The sequence below is a fragment of the Zonotrichia leucophrys genome, chromosome 15, assembly GCF_028769735.1.
Source record: "Zonotrichia leucophrys gambelii isolate GWCS_2022_RI chromosome 15, RI_Zleu_2.0, whole genome shotgun sequence".
In the NCBI taxonomy this organism is placed as follows: domain Eukaryota; kingdom Metazoa; phylum Chordata; class Aves; order Passeriformes; family Passerellidae; genus Zonotrichia; species Zonotrichia leucophrys.
This window is the reverse complement of record NC_088185.1, coordinates 13,344,866-13,359,445: the sequence shown is the minus strand read 5'-3', so window position 1 is coordinate 13,359,445 and position 14,580 is coordinate 13,344,866. Positions and strand designations below refer to the sequence as shown.

The 14,580-nt window shown below is 53.4% G+C and overlaps 1 protein-coding gene across 1 annotated transcript in view; it reads left to right on the top strand.

Annotated features, from left to right (window-relative positions):
* The window catches only part of RTN4R (reticulon 4 receptor), an 87,630-nt gene extending 78,063 nt beyond the window's left edge, over positions 1–9,567 (top strand). Inside the window, exon 2 of the mRNA XM_064727093.1 lies at positions 7,515–9,567. Coding sequence (XP_064583163.1) covers positions 7,515–8,941 — 1,427 coding nt within the window. The 3' untranslated portion in view covers positions 8,942–9,567. The remainder of the gene's footprint in view (positions 1–7,514) is intronic.
* The last annotated feature ends 5,013 nt before the right edge of the window (positions 9,568–14,580 follow it).

The following is a 14,580-nucleotide window of genomic DNA, read 5'->3' as shown; positions in this document are numbered from 1 at the left end:
CTGAGCCAAATCCCCACAAACCCCCTGTGCTCCCTGTCCTGCTGCTGTGCTGTCCACTGCTGGAGAGGGCACCAGGACAAGGCTTTGCATCAGGAGTGTGCTCAGGAGAGCTGGACATGTCCATGGGTGTTCCAGCTCCAGACAGGATCACATCCTGACCAGGGCCACACTCCTGCTTGCACTGGGGAAACCACTTCTGGGGAAGGGAATGGGAACACTGGGAGTTTGGGTGGGCAGCAGCACCTGAGACCTGCAGTGTCTGCACAGAAAGGAGCAGGGTGATCTATGCCAAACCCAAACCCACCTAAGAGGCCTTTTCCACAGGAATTCTCCATGCTTTACTTTAAACTCATCGTTTTCTCCCTTTAAAACGTCAGGAACTTTCCCCTTCCAGTTGCGCCACAAATGGAAAGAGGTCAGGTGGCAACCATGCAGATTTATTTTGTATTACATGAGAACAGCTGAAAATTCTGCTTATGCTGATGGGTCTGGCAGCGAGAGGCCCCCCAGGTGAGGGGCAGAGCACTCACTGCAAAATGGGCTGGTGTAGCCATTGCATTTCCCAGTGCCTATCCATAGGAATAGCTAGGTCAGATTTTCAGTGCTTAAGAACCTCAAAGATTATTCCTGATTCCATGAAAATAATTTTAAATACCATCTTTGACCTGTGTGGGTTGGCCAAGTCCTTATTTGTTGTTCCCTGTAAGGGAGGGGAGGTGCTAAAATGGAATTTCCAGAGAAGATGTGGAACATCTCTAAAAGTCCATCTGAACCCCTGCATATGTTCATTGAAACCTTTGCAGCTGTACATCTAAATCTCTGCAAAATTCCACCTGAACCTCTGCAAAACTTCATCTGAACCTCTGCAAAACTCCATCTAAATCTCTGCAAAACTCCATCGGAACGTGTGCAAAACTTCATCTGAACCTCTGCAAGACTCCACTTGAACCTCTCCAAAATTCCTCGTGAACCTCTGCAATTCCACCTGAACCTCTGCAATTTTCCACCTGAACCTCTGCAATTTTCCATCCGAACACCTGGAAAATTCCATCTAAACCTCTGCCATGGTCCCTCTGAACCTCTACAAAACTCCATCTGCTCCTCTGCAATTTTCCATCTGAACTTCTGAAGAATTCCTTCTAAATCTCTGCCCAATCCATCTGCACCCCTGCCATGGTCTGAGCTGCCCCTGCACCCCTTGCACTGTGGAGTACAGCAAAAACACCTGGAGCAGCATTCCCACAGGGACCTGGGGCTTGGAATAATCTCCAAGAGGGGAAAGAAGGTTTTCTGTGTAGTAGGGAGCCAGGGCAGCTCTGCCTCAGGCCAGTTTGCCCAGGGCTTGGAGAAGGTGCCAGGGAAACACTCCCACCATTCAGAGCTGCATTCCCACCCCTGTCTGCTCCTGGATCCCACCTCAGCCCGTGTCCCTGGCCTGGCTCTCTGCAGCTCTTCTCACCTTCTTTTATTGGATTCAGGACTTTTCCCATTCCCTGACCCACCTTTTTTTATTGGAGTCAGGACTTTTCCCATTCCCTGGCCTCCCAGGGCACTGCTGGGCTGTAATAATTCATAATTGTTATTGTTAAGCAGGGACCTGGTGACTCTCTTGGTATTTCCCTCAGAAGGGTTCTGTGACCTTTTCTGTGAGCAGCTCTCACACCTCTGTGCCTTGCAGCAAGCCTTGGGAATTGAGCAGCATGGAAACCCTCTGGCTACAGAAGGAACTTTAATTTTTGTGCTCCTCGTTGGGTTCTCATTCAAATGGGCTGAAATAGAAAGTGTTCACTCTGCCCTTCTTCTTCCTCTCCCTGCTGCTGCCCAGGGAAATGCTGGCAAAGCACCAAAAGCAAAACCCTGACCAAATGTTCTTAGGCTAAAGCCAGGCTGCTGCCAAAATTTTGGGAGTGAGGGAGAGCCAGTGGCAGGGATGGGGAGCCCCACAAGTGGAGCTGCTTTGGCACATGCCAGGGAAGGATGGAGCTGTCCCAGGGAAGGCTGTGCTGCCCTGAGCTCCTGGAATGAGCTGTGGAGCTCAGCCCCAGCCGTGCTGAAGAACCAGTGCTCAAACCCCGCTGGAGGCTTGGGAGAATGGAGTGGAAGAATTGCACAAGATAGAACTCGTTTTTACCTTCTTCCCTTCAAAATATCCCTGCAATATTAAGTCTAGAAACCACATGAAGGGAGTGTGATTTAAGAGGGGAAGATGAAGACCTGAAGTGAGGAGCTGGCACATGCACTGCCTGGGATGCATTACGGAAATGACCTTTCAGCCCTGACCACAGCTGTGGTTTCTCCTGCTCAGATCCTGGTCAGCATGTGCTGGAGGGGCTGTGCTGCCAAAGGCAAGGAAGAGCACTCAGACCCAAAGGTTAATGGGTCTGAATGCAGCCCCAGAGGATGTGGGATCAGGGACAAGCCAGGGATGGGGTTCAGGTGCCTAAATCACTGCCCCTCTGCTGCTCCCATCCCAGCAGCTCCAGGCAGGGCTGGCACAGGTCTTACACAGAGCTGCCCCAATCCTGCCTGCAGCAGTCTTGCTGCCTCAGGCCTCTAGCTGTGCCCAAAAGGGAATCAGCTCCCATTTTCAGGCTGCTGGGATTCATCCCCGGTGTTTTCGTGTGAGCTGGGCCCGAGCTCCAGCCCCTGGACCTCGAGCATCCCCAGCAGAACCCCAGAGCTCACCCACCCCAGTGACCTCGTTGTCTGTCCCACCTGAGAGGGGTGTCTGACACCCCAAAATGCCCATGGAGATACAGAGGTGCCCCAGGACCTGCTTCAGCCCCAAAATGCTGTGCTGCAGCTGCCTGGGGCGGCAGGACCTGCTGTGCCCCACAGCTGTGACTCTGGTGCCTCTCCCAGGTGTTTCACGGAGGCAAAGCTTCACCCTCATCCTCTCTGCAGCAGAAGAGAGGAAATTCCAGACCACTCCGAGCCGATTGTCCTTCCTCACTGACCTCTCCATCCACCTCCATTGAAATGCATCAAAGCACTGCCCTCTTCCCCGTGGCACAGGCACAGCCCCACCTTTGGCACGGGATGGAGCGGGAGGCACCAGGAGCAGCCGAGGGCGGAATTTCAAACGATGCCCGTGGAATTTCAAACGATGCCCACGGAATTTCAAACGATGCCCACTCCAAGTGGGGAATTCGGCAGCTCCAGCATGTCCCTGCTATAAACAAAGGCGAAACGCCTTGTGCATCAGCAAAAGGCTTTGTATTGTGAAATGTTCCCTTTATGTCCGAGCAGGAGAGAATTCTGATGATTATTGACCCCGCACTGCAGGAAAGGCACATTAGAATATCTCCGAATCGATGGCAGAGCGGAGCAGCGGGGACAGGCCCGGCTCTGCAAAGGGCATCGCATTGCAGCTCGCTCTGGCCTCCTGAAAAAAGTTTGCAAAGCATCTGTTGGAGGCCCCCGGAGCCTTTTCTTTCTAATTGCCACGTTTGACAAGGCGATGGCCCGGGGGAGCGGCGGAGAGCAGATAATGGACCCACTTTAATTGCTTCCAGTTCCATGAGTCAGAACACTCGGGAATGGCAAAGGGGAAGCTGCAGCTTCACTGAAGGAGCTTTCTGGCTTTCAAGAAAGCTCTGGAAGAACAAATGCTAAACTCAAAGCCACAGTCTTGGAGGGACTGAAGGTTCCAGGTTCTGGAGTTTCTTTCATGTTTTGCTTTTGATAGGAACTCTCGAGTTAAGTTTTAATCATTTGCTGAAAGAGGAAGGGATGGTTTCTCAGCTAAGAGAGGAGGGGACAGGTGTCATTCCAAGAGCCTTTTCCTCAGGCATGGGCAGAGATGGGAGCTGAGGTGGGAGAGTCCAGCTGGAGGTGGAGGTGGAGGATCAACATGCATTGGTGGTGATACAGATACAGCAGTCAGGATGGATATATCTGGAAGGTGAAGGGACGATGCTGTTTCCCACTGGGAGCTGGGAATGGGCAGACAGGGAACCTTCTGCCCTCCCTCCTCCCTGACAGCCCTGAATAACAGAAGCCTGGAATGCTTTGGGTTGGGAAGGACCTTTAAGCTTCTCTTGTTCCACCCCCTGACACCTTCCACTACCGAAGGTTGCCCCAAGCCCCATCCAACCTGGCCTTGATTGTCTCCTGTCCTTCTGGCCTCAGGGCAGGGAGAAGGTTTCCGGGAAAAGTAAGGAGCTCACGGCCAGAGCTGAGCCCAGTGCTCCAGGAAAACAAATAAAAATATCCCTGTGCAAGGTCTGCGTGGCTGATGGCACTTGGTGTCCACTGCGTCTGGGACACACCAAGACCAGGCAGAGCTGCTGGTTGGACACCAGTCCCTGGAGAACGGTTTGGGGGAGCAGGGAAAGCCGTGGCAGGGTCCCTGGGGTCTCTGTCACTGCACACCCAGCCTGGCTGGGGACAGAAGGGTCACCTTGGCTTCCCAGGGCTTCACCCACTCCTGTCCTTCCCCCTGGCCCTGCCCTGTCTGGGACTGACAGGCTGGGCTGTGCCATGGGTCAGCCAGGACACGGCTGGGCTGCACGCTGGGAAAGCCACTGGAAAAAGGCTTTGGGGGATGATTGACAGGAACTGTCTCGCTGGAAGGAGCTAATCCGAGCAGCTCATGAGCACCAGGTCCCTAATTAAAGCACACAGCCTGGCCCTGCTGTAATTAATTTCCCAGCAGCTCTCAGTGCCACTGAGTCAGCGCTGCTGGCAGCCTCGGGGCATGGGGGTGGGACAGGGGGGCCGAGCCTGGCAGCAGGATATGCCCTTCCCTCCTGGAGCTGAGCCTGGCAGCAGGATGTGCCCCTGCCCTCCTGGAGCTGAACCTGGCAGCAGGATGTGCCCCTGCCCTCCTGGAGCTGAGCCTGGCAGCAGGATGTGCCCCTGCCCTCCTGGAGCCGAGCCTGGCAGCAGGATGTGCCCCTAACCCTCCTGGGCACAGCCAGGAGGTGGGCAGGACCCTGCTGCCTGGCCAGGAGCTTCTCAGGGGAAGGGAGACCCTGTGGGTCACCTGTGCCCACTCAGCTGTGGGACATCTGGCACAGGGCAGGATGATGCTCATGGCTCATGCCAGCAGCTCTCTCCAAATGTACACAGGGATTTACATGGATGTACCATGTCCTCAGGTGGAGCTGGGACAGGGATGGTGTCACTGTGCCTCCTCTCTGTTGGCAGTGGATTTTTGCATTCCCTCTGCTGTTTCCCATCCTAAGGGCTGTTGGATGCACTCAGGCTGTGGCTGGGTTGTCCCCAGGCCGTGGCAGGGAGGAGCAGCCTGGGGACAGTTGGATGCTGCCCCATGTCCCAGTCTGAGCTGTTTTGCTGCAGTGGGAGGTGTTGCATGAGGAGGTGACTCCAGTGTCACCCTCAGCCCCATCACCCAAATCAGGGAGCTGCCAAGGGAGGCTCCAGCAAATCCCATTTCTCTGCCCATGGGGTTTCATTATCAGCTGCAGAGGGATGGCCAGAGACTGGCCAGCACTGTTTTAATTTCCCAGGAGGCTGCTCTTGGTGTGCCATGGCTGCAGCAGGGAGTCTCAGCTGTCTCCTTTTACTGTGCTTCATGCAATGGGACGTGACACGTCAAAACATGACAAGGCAGCCAAAATGTGTCACAACACCGCACTCAAACTCTGCCTTGCAGGGTTGCTCAGCAGCTGATAGCATCAGGCTCCAATTATCTCTGCATGCTGAGCTGGGGTTTTTTTCCCTTGTGGAATATGATATATGGGAGTCTCCTGCCTGTATTGGACTATTGGATCACATCAGATTTATTAGCCACACATGGTGAATTGTTCTGACCAGACTGACACCCAAAGCTGGGATTCTGGCCTGTTCTTGCAGGAATGAGACTTTCGCACCTCGGCTTTTCCAATTGTTATTCCTTCAGTGAAGATTTGGTGAGGTTTCTGTGTGATTAAAATCTGTTATTGTTGGTGTTTGTCATGGTTTCATTTGCCACGTCAGCACCTGCCAGCTCTAAGGGAGGTGCAGCCACTGCCTTCAGATTCCCCCTGGAATTTGCAAGGCTGGATTTGGCTCCAGTCTCCCCAGTTCATCACATTCTGCTCCTCTGGGCTTTCCTGTCTGGCTTTTTGCACTCTGCTTTTCCACCTTACTTTGTAATGAGGCGTCAACATTCCGGAACAATGTTTTGAGTTCTTCAAAGGGAAAACCCTCCCACAAGAGAGGCAAAGCTGCTCTTGTCCCCAGGCTGGAGATTCCCAGCGGTGGGGAGGACATTTCCTTTGGCCAGAGGTGCTGTGATAAGCTGGGAAGGAGTCACAGTGTCCCTGCTCACATGTGGCATTCCCAAATGGAGCCTCCCGCTGCTCTGGCTGCTGTCCATCCATTTTATCTCCCGTTTGGAGGAATCAGACTAATTACTGGCTGCTAATTGCTGGGAAAGCAGTGCTGGCACTGCCTCCCTTCCCACCAGCAGCAGGGAACAGCCTGGCTCACCTCAGGTCTCTAGCAGGACCTTCAGGGACCCTCGAGGTTCCTTTGGAGAAGGTGCTGCTCTGTCCATCCCCTCCCTCCACCTGGGCTCATTCCTAGCTCCCAGCTGGGGAATTTGGTGAACGAAAATGCTTCCCTGGGATTCCAGTATAGCCCAGCTTCTGGGGAAGTGGCTGGGCATCACCAGGAATAAAATTGTTCCTCTCTGGGGTTTTCCAGCCCCATGGGGCTGCCAGCATGCTTGGGACACATGGAATCTGTTCCTGCTTTGCACACTTGCTGGGATCCCTGAAGGAAGCCTTGCATGTGACTTTCTCCTACAATAGCACGATGAAAAATCCTGCTGTTTCCTCCTCTTCCTCGGTGGCTGCACAGGTTCAAAGGAAAAAAATATGGGGAGAGAGGAAGGAGGAATATGTGGCTTAAAGTTTTGAGCAGGAGAAGGAAAGGATCCTTTTGGCCCTGAGACTTCTCCAGGCAGGTCTGACCTGAAAGTTATTCTGGGAATGTCTCACAGTTATTTCTCCCAGGAGATCAAATCAGTCCAAAATTATTTGTGGAAAGTCACAGTCATGTTTTGAGAGCAGTGTGGGGAGACCTGCTTGTTTGGAAGAGTTGTTCCATGACCCTGCAAAGTGAGGAGCTGGTGGCACTGCTGGGATGGGATTTGGGGTTCCCTGGTACATCCCAGGTGGTTTCCAGGGGCTGAGCTGTGCCAGGTGTGCCCATGGCAGAGGGAAATGCCCCAGAATTTGGTCCCTTTGCTCATAGGTAAGATCTTGGGAACGGGGCTGGTATTGGATGTGCAAATCCAAAGCGCTGATCCTACTCTTTCACCTCCTGAGAGTGCAGGTCAGAGGAGGCACTGGGATTCCATCTCTACAAGTATACATTGATTTAAGCTCTTGAGCTGAGTGACAGAATCCCATCTTAAATCCTACATTTTAATCACTGGCTGCCCTGGCATCTGTTTGTGGTTGGTGATGCCACACATGGAGGGGGAATTTCAGGCTCCTCTGCCAGGAGAAGCGCTCTCCATGACCCTGCCTAATCCCCACCCTATTTCTGTCCTTACTCAGGAAGCAGACTGCTGATTTTGGTGCTTTGCTTGAACATCCCATCAGAAGTGGAGTCCTGCCCCGGGGCGTGCGTATGCTACAGTGAACCCAAGATCACCATCAGCTGCCAGCAGCAGGGGCTGACAGCCATCCCCACGGAGATCCCCATCCAGAGCCAGCGCATCTTCCTGCACAACAACCGCATCACCCTGGTGAGGGCCACCAGCTTCACCTCCTGCCGCAACATGACCATCCTGTGGATCCACTCCAACAACATCAGCCTCATCGAGCCCGGGGCCTTCTACGGGCTCACCAAGCTGGAGGAGCTGGACCTCAGCGACAACACGAACCTGAAATCCATCAACCCTGTCACCTTCCGGGGGCTTGTGCACCTCCACACCCTCCACCTGGATCGCTGTGGGCTCCTGGAGCTCTCCACGGGGCTTTTCCGAGGGTTGTTCTCCTTGCAGTACCTCTACCTTCAGGATAATAACCTCCAGATCCTGCTGGACGACACCTTCATCGACCTGGCCAACCTCACGTACCTGTTTTTGCACGGGAACAAGATCAAGAGCCTGTCGGAGAACGTCTTCCGCGGGCTGATCAACCTGGACCGGCTGCTGCTACACCAGAACAGGGTGAGCCTGGTGCACCGGCGCGCCTTCCACGACCTGGGGAAGGTGATGACCTTGTACCTGTTCAACAACAACCTGACCGTGCTCACAGGGGACACCATGGCCCCCCTGGTGTCCCTGCAGTACCTGCGCCTCAATGGCAACCAGTGGATCTGCGACTGCCAGGCCCGCTCGCTCTGGAATTGGTTTAAGCAGTTCAAGGGCTCCTCCTCGGAGCTGGAGTGCCACCTGCCCCCTCGCCTGGCGGGGCGGGACCTGAAGCGGCTGCAGAGCTCGGAGCTGGACAGCTGTGTGGACTCCTTCAACCAGATCCGCACCAGCGTCTTCAGCACCAAAACCAGGTCGGGCAAGCTCCCGACGGGGCTGCCCCCGCTGGGCTCCCACGACGGCTCCTCCAAGTGCTGCCAGCCAGAGATGGACAAGTCCTTCATTTACGAGGCCAAGGGCAAGGCAGGGCCCTCCTCCCACAGCAGCCGCTCGTCCAACAACCACCTCAAGGAGAAGGAGAACATGTCCAGGCCCAAGTACATGGAGACGGACCGTTCCAAAAATGGCAGCAACAAGCAGATAAACGATTCCCCCTTTGGGACCTTCCCCAGCATTGTAGACCCTCCTTTGACCAAGTTGAGACCCGAATTTCTAGAGCCCATTGAACCTTCCACAGTCCCAACCAAAAAGAGGCAGGGCTGCTCTAAAAAGAACAGATCAAAGGCCCAGTGCCGCCTCACCCAGCAGGGGAACAGCTCCACGTTACAGCTCAGCCTAAGCCTTTTGATCCCCCCCTTGGTGTGGAGCTTACTGTTATTCTGCTAAAATTAACTCTTTTCCTGGGTTGATGACACTTTAATACTTGACTTTTGCTGACCTCCATAAATGTTGCAAACAAAAGCAGGACTCCCATCCACCCTGAGAAAGCTTTGTTACACAAAACTTAACTGGATGCCTTTATTAAAACAAACAAACAAACAAAAACAAAACAAAACAAAAAAGACAAATACTGAGATGTACATAATTTATTTGTCCTGAAACCTGTGAATTATACCTTTGGTCTTCGGAACTGCACTTGCCCACAAAGCAGCTTTTGCTACAGCAGATGGTAAAGAAATGTGGTTTATTTACAGGAAAAAAAAAAAAAAAAGAAGTGTAAGAAATGCTCTGAAAAGAATGTCTAAAGTCTGTTTGTAACTCACCATCTCACTGAACAATGTTGCAGGTTCCCATTTGCAGAGGTAATGGATTTGATGCTGTTTTAATCCTATGTTGATGACTCTTGCAGTTTTTCCATCTCCATTCCATCCTTCACACCACGTTTACGGGCAGCATTTGTTAAAGAATGCTGCCTGCCCCTTCACAAGATTGCAGTATATATAGATATGCATTTTATTTTACTTGTGTACAAGTATACAAAAAAAACCTATAAAATAAAGATTTCTTTTTCCTAAGTGGTTGTCATCTGCGAGGGGTGAAGGACTGGGAGCAGCTGAAAAGCTGAAGATTTAAAAGGATGTGGAGTGTGATCTGAGCGTTTAACACCACAGTGATAAATAAGGCATTTTTGGGTGGTTATGCAACTTATAACTGGTGCCAGCGAAGGGTTTGGTTGCGTGAAACATGCCCTGCTCATGCTCCTGTTTCCCTGCAAACTGTCCCACCTCCTCCCAGCATCATTTGGGTTCCAGAATGATCAGAAGAGCAGGAAATGCTGGCCCAGTCTCTCAGAGCTGGGGTAGAGGAATGTCAGAAACAATCCCAGGATTTGGGCAGGGCCGTTTTTCTCCTGCTCTGCACAGATGGGCTCAGTTCTGTGGTATGTCCTGAGTGGAGCAGCACTGGGATTTAGGGAATAGGGGGGTTTTCTCCAGAAACACAGGGCCTGGCAGCTCAGGTGCCCATCCCTGGAGTCACTGTGCCACTGGCTTCATCTCCAGGGTGACCTTGGGATGCTGAGAAAATAAACCATTGCTGTCCATGTGCAGTGGATGCCACCCCATGGGACCCAGTGAGCCATAAAGTGGAGCTGGCTGTGCCCCCCTGGCACTGCAGCCACCCCCTGGGCCAGGCTAGGAAGGGTTGGGCACAGAGCTTATCAGGAGGCTGCTTTTCCTTATCAAAGCACAGAGACTGTCCTGTGCCCCTCTCTCCTGCTGGGTTTGGAGGTCTCTGAAGGCAGGAGCAGCCTGTCACACACAGCTGCCAGGGGCCAGAGAAGGGTAGTGCCATAGTGCCAAGGGAACTCCAGGATTATGTGTGGAAGTCAGACTGGGGGGCTCCAGGTTACACCATCCCTTGGGGTTCCCAGCACTGAGGCTGGTGCTGAGCTTCCCAGACGGAGTGAGGCACTGCCAGCCAGGAGTGAAGGCCATCAGCAGGGCCATGGCTTCCTTCCAGCCTTGTCCTAGGCCTGGTGGCTCAGCAGGAGGGAGCAGAGACCATGAGCAGGAGCAGGAGGATGCTTGGATGGCTGATGTCCCACCCAGGGATGCTGTGGGGCAGGGTCTGTGCCCCACTCTGGGGTGCTGCTGGCTCTTCCCTCCTCTGTCACAGCCAGTTTCCACCTGGGTGAGTGCCAGGGAGTGCCCAAAGTGCTGCAGTTGTGGTCTGTCTCCAAATCCATCCCTGGGGCTGCCAAAAAATGTGTGGCACAGACCCCTGGGAGCGAACATGTCCCTCGTGTCACCGTGATGGGGACAGGCCTGTCTCTGCCTGCTGGGCAGGAGCTGCTGTGCAGGACAGCCCTGGGATCCTAGCAGGTCCAATTCCTGCCAGCCCAGCTCCATGATCCAGCCTCTGCAGAGGCTCCAGGTGTGTTTGGGTGCAAATTCATGGTCCTGCCAGAAGGATGGAGCAGGAAATCAGTGCCGGGTGAGCTGGCCAGCCCTGCCAGCCCTGCTGTGTGTGCCCAGTTTGGGGTGCACTTGCCCACACTCACAGGCTGCTGAGTGGGACCTCCCCAGCCCCTTCCTGCATTCCTGCTTGGATCTGTCCATCATGGAAGGATTTCCTTCAATCCTTCCAGCATGGAAGGATTTCCCAAGGTCCTGCACTCTCTGTTGCATCCCAAAAAGCACCATCGAGACTCTTGAAGGATTCAAACCTACACTGGAATCTGAAGCTCAGGAGCAGAGAGCAGCTTGGTCAGCAGTGCCCCAAAGCCATGGAAAAGCTGAAAGATCTGCTGGATGCTGTGACATGGAACCTCCTGTTTGGGTCATAGGCTCAGTGTGACTCCCTTGTACATCAATTACTGAGTCTTGTGATCCAAATTTCTGCTCCTTGGGGATGAGGAAGCCAGACCAGGTGACAAAAAATCAGGATGAATCTGGAAGGAAAAAAAATGAGAAAAAAAGGAGACCATTGTGGTTTTCCCCCAGCAGCTGAAGGGCAGAGCTGGGAGTTGGGCTTGCCCTGCCCAAAGCAGGGTCTGGGGAGTTGCCAAATGCAAAGCAGACGAGGAATTCCTGTCACTCATCCCGAATGGAGCAGGAGCTGTTCTCTGCCAACCTAGTGACACCATTCCTGCTTTCTAGAGCTCGGCTCTGCTGTGCTTTCAGTGGCTCCTAGGACTATACATTGGCCACAAGCCCAGGAGAGTCCCTCGTGCTAATTTCCTAGATTTCCTGCTGTCCAGATGCCAATTCTGTGTTTACAGCCATTCGAATGACAAATATTGGAGAAGGGGATGCAGTGGGCAGGAGGAATTCCCAGAGAAGCTTGGTGTTCCAGAGGCATTCCAGAGGCATTCTGGTATTGGTGAGGTAGGAAAGGAGCTCAAATGAAGGGAATTTCACCCCTGCTTTGTGCCTTGCCGGGGTTGGCACAATTCTTTCAGATATTCCCAGACTTGTTTTACATTCTGATGTTGCTGAGTTGAGTGGGATTCACCCAGAAGGGCTCAGGACCTTGTTGGCTGTTCCCCATCTCAGGATCCTTCCTCTCCCTTCCTTTCTCACCGTGCAAGTCACACTTAATTTTCTGCTCTTGTCGCTGATGCCAGCAATGAAATCAGAGGCAAAGGCAGCAGCAAGGAGCCAGGAGGGATAAGGGATGGGATCCCTGGGAAGAATGGGCTCCTCATCATCAGCACTCAGCACCCACTGTTCCCTGGCACTGTTGCCAGCAGACCCCTGGCACTGCTGAAGGGGCAGCCACAGCACAGGCCCTCAGGCAGTGCTGGGAACACACCATGTTCATCCTTAATTCTCCAGAATTTGTCTCCATGGATTGCTGCCTGGTAGTTCCAAGCAGGAGGAGAACCAGAAGAGAAACCCTTCTTCTAGGTTTTCAGGTCCATCTGAAAGGACAAGCCAAGCTGGCAAGAGGATGATTGTGCCCCTCCTTGTTGTGGTCACATGGAAGGGTGTTTGTCCTCTCCCCATCCTCCCCCTTCCCATTCTCAGCACGGGGATGTGGCTGTTCCTCTGCCTGTGGATGGGGAAGTGGATTCCAAAGGCCTGTGCAGGTGGGATTTGGCCCATCCTGAATGGGGTCCCTGGCACACATGTGTGGTGACCCCATCTCTGCTGCCAAGATACAGCACCTGATGTGGACAGGTTTTATGGAGAGGAATTTCATCCAACCGGTTCTGAAAGATTTTCTTTTCTTTTGCTAATGGATGACTGTGATTCACCAGGATGAAACCTTCATGGAGGGATGCTGTGGCTCTGATGTAATTTCCATCAGTGAGACCTTTCCCATCAAAGCTGGAGGCAAGAGAGGGATAATGCAATGTGGAAGAAGCCCCCTGATGGCCTGGTACAGCAGATGTCCTGGCCATGGATCAGGAAGGACTGAGCTGCTCTGACACCTGTGGGCAGTTCGAGCACAAGCTGTGTTCTCCTGAGGATCCCTCCCTGTTCCTGTTCAGTGCCCCTCCAAGCCTTTGGAATATGAACACCCTGAGTGTGGGCAGTGACAGAGCCCCATGGGGCTGGGGCTGGGGCCTGCAGGTGCTGAGTCAGCCCTGCTGGAACACCCAACAGGGCACTGGGAGAGACAAGGAGGAGAACAGGGGCAGCCAGAGGGATCATGGGCAGGCACCTGGGGCACAGCCTCTGTCCACTGCCCACAGCAGGCTGTGTCCCCAGGAGTGTTCCAGGCATTTTGCTCCATGCAGAATGACAGAATCATGGAATATGCTAAGCTGGATAGGACAAGGATCATGGAGTCCCCATCAGCCCTGCCCAGACCCCCCAACAACCCCACCCTGTCCATCCCTGGCAGTGCTGCCCAAAGGCTCCTGGAGCTCTGGCAGCCTCGGGGCCGTGCCCATTCCCTGGGCAGTGCCAGCACCCTCTGGGGGAAGAGCCTTGCCCTGAGCTCAGCCTGAGCTGCCCTGGCCCAGCTCCAGCCATGCCCTGGGTCCTGTCCTGCTCTGGGGGTGTCTCTTACCTTTGTACTTGAGCAATCCACAGCTGCCTCAAATGTGTTTGTTTCCTCACTTCCCTCTCTTCCACTGGATGTGGGAGGAGCTGCCTTTGCCTCTCCTGCCCTTCCCCTGGGACAGGGAGCTCCCATTTCCGAGCTGTTCCCCGCAGCAGCACTGGGGCTCAGCTCATCTTCCTGAGCTGAAATCAGCTCCTTAGCAAAGCTCACCTGAGTCCTGCTTAGCTGCAAAAGCGTCTGGAGACCCTTTTCCCAGGCTTTTCTCAACTGAGGCTGGAGTCTCCCCACTCCTCCTTGGAGTTGGGGAACCAAATTATGAACCCCAAATCCCTCAAGAATGAGGAGAGCACTGAGAGCTGTGTCAGGGAGCTCCTGTCCTCACCTGTCCATGGGGACACCTGGGCTGCAGGCAGGAGGAATCTCTTCTCCATCCGTACCCAAAAGAAGGTCCTGGGGCAGATTCCCAGCTGCCTGTGACTCCTCAGGGATGAGATCTCTGCTCCTAAAGAGATTCCCCATAACCCTGTGAGCAAGCTGTGTTTCCACATCTCTGCTCTGACACGGAGCAGATTATTTGAGCTGCTGAGTTTTGCTCCAAACAAACATGATGCATAGAAATAATAAAGGCTGGAAGGGTTTTTAATTCCAAGCTGTGTTTCTGGATTAGTTCACCATCATTAAGCAGTCAGGGAGTAGAGTTTTTGCTCTTCTGCCTCCTTCTCAAATTCAGGAAAGGGTAAAAAATCCCAGAGTCATTGAGAGCTGGGGGTGGGCAGCAGAGCAGAGAGCAGGCAGGAGAGACAGGAGTTTTTTTAGGGATGATATCGGACCACGGTGCATCATTGCTGGTGGGAAGCTCTGGAGACAGCAGGAATTCTGCCTACAACCATGGTGAGGGCAAGGAATCTGTGAAAACCTTTCTTATAAATCCAAAGTCAAACATTTGAGTCTGGCTTGGGCCAGAAACTCTAATTAGAGCCCCCTTGATTTGTGCCATAAGTAGGACACTGCAGGGGGAACTGCTGAGGCAGGTGAGACTTATTGGAATTGCATCCCAGGGTATCTATAAA